Source organism: Nelumbo nucifera, chromosome 6 (genome assembly GCF_055504915.1).
Source record: "Nelumbo nucifera cultivar China Antique chromosome 6, China Antique-T2T, whole genome shotgun sequence".
In the NCBI taxonomy this organism is placed as follows: domain Eukaryota; kingdom Viridiplantae; phylum Streptophyta; class Magnoliopsida; order Proteales; family Nelumbonaceae; genus Nelumbo; species Nelumbo nucifera.
The window spans coordinates 12,584,381-12,589,402 of record NC_142654.1 but is presented as its reverse complement, the minus strand read 5'-3'; the positions used below and the strand labels follow the sequence as shown (position 1 = coordinate 12,589,402).

Sequence of the window (5,022 nt, the reverse complement as noted above, 5' to 3'; positions counted from 1 at the left end):
GTCGGCAAGCAGTGGATAACTTTTTATTTCAAAACTCGTTGATAAGGGAAGAGGAGAAAATCCAATAATACCTTCACGGTTCATAGAGGTGGTAGTGAACATTGAAGTTCTTCACATAAGAAGAAGTGAGAAAATACTGATATTTCCTAATTATTCTACGTTACTTTAAGCTCTACCACCACTTCTACAACTCTCGCCCCACACAGAAGTAGGATATCCACCATCTACTTTGATCAATCGATTTATCCGAGAGGAAATTCTTAAATTATCTGAAATCGTTGATTTATTATTAAGCAGGGAATCTCTTATATATGTGTGGGACCCGGACAAATGGCCAGTCAGGACTCAGGAGGCCAGGCCATTCTAATCTATGACGTACCAGCGCCCTCATTGCAGCAGTGCTTTTTATGTTCCCTTCAAGGCTTCAACTGGACCATTGCCGCAGTGTTAATATTCTCTGCTCTGAGAAGTTTTTCAACTTTCCCATTGATCCACTCCCAATCTTGAAAACTGCCAAGAATAAAAGAGTTATGAATGTTCTAGGTTTATTGTATTCTTTCGCAACCCCAACTCTCTCTCTCTCTCTCTCTCTCTGAAAGGACATTAGGAAAGTGAGGGAGAAAGAAAGAAAAAGAAAGCCTCAAAAAAAGACAAACCGGATTGAACCACCATTCATATATGAACCATGAGTCCATGCTTTCCCACTAAGACTCTTGAATCCACTTATCAGTCTTGAATATAACCATCTAAGGACAGAGATCAAGAGCCCTTGAGAAGATGGGCGGAAGGAACTACCATGCAGATAGTAGGGGTTTCTGCTTTCAAGCACCACCAACCTTCATTGAGTGGCTCAAGCCTTCAGCTCCTCCTTCCTCCTCATCTTCTTCATCAATTACTCAGCAAGCGCAACCTCAATACACAAATCTCATGAGCCGCTTACAACTACCTGTCTTCTATCACCAACAACAGCAACAACTCCTTCCCCAAAACACCCAGTGCCTACCTCTTCTAAGCAGGTTTTCTGAGTCTAAATCCCTGAAAGAAGAGGAGAATGAGCTGAAAAGGGAGAGTTTAGATATTAAAGATGAGAAGCTGGAGAAGGTTACTGTGGCTTTGCACATCGGACTGCCCAACACAAGAGATTCTGATGATGAGATCAAACCCTTAGATTATATGAAGGAAGACAATTCCATGAAGAAAAATATTGAAGATAGTAGTGCATCAAGCACTGAGACTAGGTTCTGGATCCCCACACCGACACAGATCCTTATTGGGCCAACCCAGTTCGCTTGCTCCATATGCAACAAGACTTTCAATAGGTACAATAACATGCAGGTCTGTATTTCCTCTCCATGACTTAGAATTATATTAGTCCTTTTTCTTTTTTTTCTGTTCCAAATTATTCATGGCCATAAAGGATGTATGTGTTTAGAATAAATCTTTTTAACAGGAAAAACACTGGAAGTTACATTAGTTCTTTCTTTTCTTTTCTTTTTCTTGGGGAATGATTAACTAGTTCTCTTTAGAAGCAAGAGAGACATTATCTTTTCGATGCTTTGTTTGCTTTTTTTTTCAGGGAATTCCTTATCCTTTTCCATGTTTCTCCATTTAAAATTTTGTTAACTAGCTTCTGTGTTACCATTTGTTCTGTGCTAATTGGTATTCTGGACTAAATCTAGTTTGGGTTACTCAACATGAGAGGGGGGGGGGAGAGAGAGAGAGAGAGAATACAGAGAGCATAACAAATATTAATATGTACAGAAGAAATCCACAAAATTCGAAACCGTATATGTACATGTGATCAAATGCCCAGAACTAAGCACGTGGATTTTGGGACTATGCAGATATGAGCTCAAATCGAGAAAAGGAATATACAGATATGAGAGTTACGCATCCACCAAACTCAAACCCGTACTACATAAAAAGCGAGAGGCTACTGAACTATTCTCATGGCTATCTGATGGGCCACTCGTTGTTATAAACCATACAATTAATCTGTCGGCAATCTCTGTGATATGGGCCACTGCACTGATCATAAGCATAGAACAAGTTGCATTTTCTTAGAATAGTTTACATACTGCTTCTCTACCACTCAAAGAAAGCAGGCTCTTTTAGAATCATTCAGTCTCATTGGTTTCAGTATGTCATTGTCGGTATTGCTAATAATACGTCCTATTTATTCGTTTTTGTTGTATGTAATCTTCACTCTGAGAGGATTGACAGTTGGACTGACTAAGACCTACTTACTGTAATCTGGTCAAGAGATACTGTCTTAAAAAAAGCTAAATAATAAGGTTTGCAATGAATATGATTTGTGTGAATATAATCTGAAATGTATTGAAGTTTGTGGAAAATTAAGCTCTCCCCAATAGATAGGAAATTTCAAGGTATTGTTAGGGGTGCAAATCGGGTCAGGTCAGGTCAGGTTGAAGGCTTGAGGCCAACCCCTAACCCAACCCGAAGTTTGACTTCTGGTTGGGCTGGGTTTAGGTTGGACCCAGTTTGACCTTTCCTCCATCCTCTTAAAAATCTCATAAAATCTCTGAAATTCTTTAAGTCTTTGATTAAGAGAGACCTAAAACAGATTTAATGAATATATATTGACCATATTTGTTACTAGAATTTGCTTGTATGATGTACTATTGGTTCTTTGATTAAGAATGCTTTAAATGATAAGTCTATTATCAATTTTGATAAATCTCCTATTAAAAATATAAAATCATGAAATCAGTGATAATAGAACATAAGTTATGGAATGAAAATCACTGATGACCACTAATAAGATCAAACGAATAATTTGATACATTGGCCATAATAACATATATGGTAAAGAAAATTAGAAGAAAACAAATTAAAGCAGACTAAATGAACAAGCACCTGCAAATAAATCAAAAAATCAATACATATAAATCCATAATTATATAGGCATTAGAGGCTTTGAATTAAGATAAATAAATTATGACAGCATGTAGTGGGACTATAGTACATTAATAATGGTATAGCCAGGTTTGAATTGGGTCAGATTGCCCGAGGGGTCAACCCTAATCCAACCCAAAGCAAAGTCAGTGTTGGAAAAAGTCAACTCTAACTCTAACCCAAATGCTAACCTGACCAGGGTTGGGTTTGGACTAACCCGGCCTAAGTTGCAGCCCTAAAGGTACTCTTCTTCCATTCCATTATCAGAATTGAACTTAACATGAAATTTACTAGTTTGCATTGTAATATGCTTCTCTAGTTTGGACTTATGTTATGCTAGAGTTCTATAACTTGTAGCAAAAATTTGTGAATTAAAATTATACTTTTTCAAATCTTCCTATACATCATAACCTTGTCTCTATTTCATTTTATTGGAAATTTTAATACAGATGCAATCTCATAAAAAATATTCTAGATGAGGAAGGTCAGATTGATTCTTCCACCATCCATATGAATTGTAGTCAGTATCTGTAATATAGAAAAAAAAAATAAACTACAAAATTGTGAAAATATTGTAGTATTTCTGCTCCTATTTATAAAAATTTTAATCACTATATATTGCCAAAATCAATTATATTTCTTGATATCCTGCTTATATATGCATATTACAAGCTAGGCTAATTAACTAATTAATTGTTTTAGAAATAATATTTATGTGTGAAGAAATTCTGGAGTGTATAGATGCATATGTGGGGGCATGGATCACAATATAGGAAAGGACCAGAATCACTTAAAGGAATACAACCAACAGCAATGTTAAGGCTTCCTTGCTATTGTTGTGTTCATGGCTGCAAGAACAACATCAACCATCCTCGAGCCAAGCCATTGAAAGATTTCAGAACTCTTCAAACACATTACAAGAGAAAGCATGGAGTGAAGCCATTTATGTGTAGAAAATGCAGCAAAACATTTGCAGTTAAGGGAGATTGGAGAACGCATGAGAAGAACTGTGGGAAGCGATGGTATTGCTCATGTGGGTCGGATTTCAAGCATAAGAGATCACTCAAAGACCACATAAAATCCTTTGGGAAGGGTCATTCTCCATACCCTTCTGAGGAAAATTTTGAAGATGAAAAAGAATGCATCACAGGGTCTGAAGATGAAGCGGGTTCATCAGGAAGAAATTTGTGATCGATCTCTTTGTTTCTCTAATTATTCTATTAGTAGTTATAATTAGCTAGGCCATAATTCAGTATATTGAGCTTGTCTAAGCTTGTGCTCAGTAACAAAAAACTCTCAATAAGTGTTAAATATATTCAGGAAGCACACAAGGAGAGAAGTTTGTTACGGAGCATAGGTGGGATGATAAGAAACAATTACTAATTTAGAGGGTACGGTTTTCTTAAGTGGTTCGTGATTAAAAGGAAATGGTTAATGTAAAACACAGTCTGGGAGTAGCTGAACTTTCTTCAGCCTCAAGATAGAATTTTTCTGCTTCATGGACTGTTAGTAATCTTAGCATGTAATAAATAAATGGTTTTTTCTTTCTTAAATACTATCATATTCACATGTTTGATTTAACATAATACTAGCTAGCATAATCATTAATTAATTTTATCAAATTTTCCTTAAGGCTCAGTTTGGAAAGAGTATAAATACAATATATATATATATATATATATGTATGTATGTATGTATGTGTGTACAGTATAAATATATACAAAGCAATACAAAATATAAGGTTTTGCACTCTACATATTTGTATTTATACTCTTTCCAAACTGAGTCTAAAGATCAATTTGGTTGCAGTGCAAATTTCATTACCTTGTATTAGTGTAAATACATGGGAGTGCAAATAGGCTGAGTATAAATTCTGGTTTGCTTTTGCTTCAGATTTGGCTTTGTCTTATTTATTTGTTATATAAGTAAAATAGAAAGTAAAATTATGTTGTCCCGACCTTATGTGCAAGAGAATGGAGATGGGAGGAGGGTTAAATGTCTAAGAGTGAGGTAGGAAGCTAGATGTTGTGGCTCCCCACTTTATATGAAAGATAATTAAGGTAGGTGGAAGGTTCACTTTTTGAGATAAAAATTTTACACTCTCAT

At 35.7% G+C, this 5,022-nt stretch overlaps 1 protein-coding gene across 1 annotated transcript; it reads left to right on the top strand.

Moving 5' to 3' along the window:
* The first annotated feature begins 449 nt into the window (after window positions 1–449).
* Window positions 450–4,471, top strand: LOC104588387 (zinc finger protein WIP3-like). The gene is made up of 2 exons (XM_010246296.3): window positions 450–1,335; window positions 3,658–4,471. The coding sequence occupies exons 1-2, from the start codon at window positions 778–780 to the stop codon at window positions 4,105–4,107; spliced, it is 1,008 nt and encodes a 335-aa protein (XP_010244598.1). The 5' UTR covers window positions 450–777; the 3' UTR covers window positions 4,108–4,471.
* The last annotated feature ends 551 nt before the right edge of the window (window positions 4,472–5,022 follow it).

Coding starts and splice junctions, on each gene's coding strand:
- LOC104588387 (XM_010246296.3), top strand. CDS start 778: ATGGGCGGAAGGAACTACCATGCAGATAGTAGGGGTTTCTGCTTTCAA. Junction 1,336..3,657: donor ATAGGTACAATAACATGCAG/GTCTGTATTTCC, acceptor TGGAGTGTATAG/ATGCATATGTGGGGGCATGG.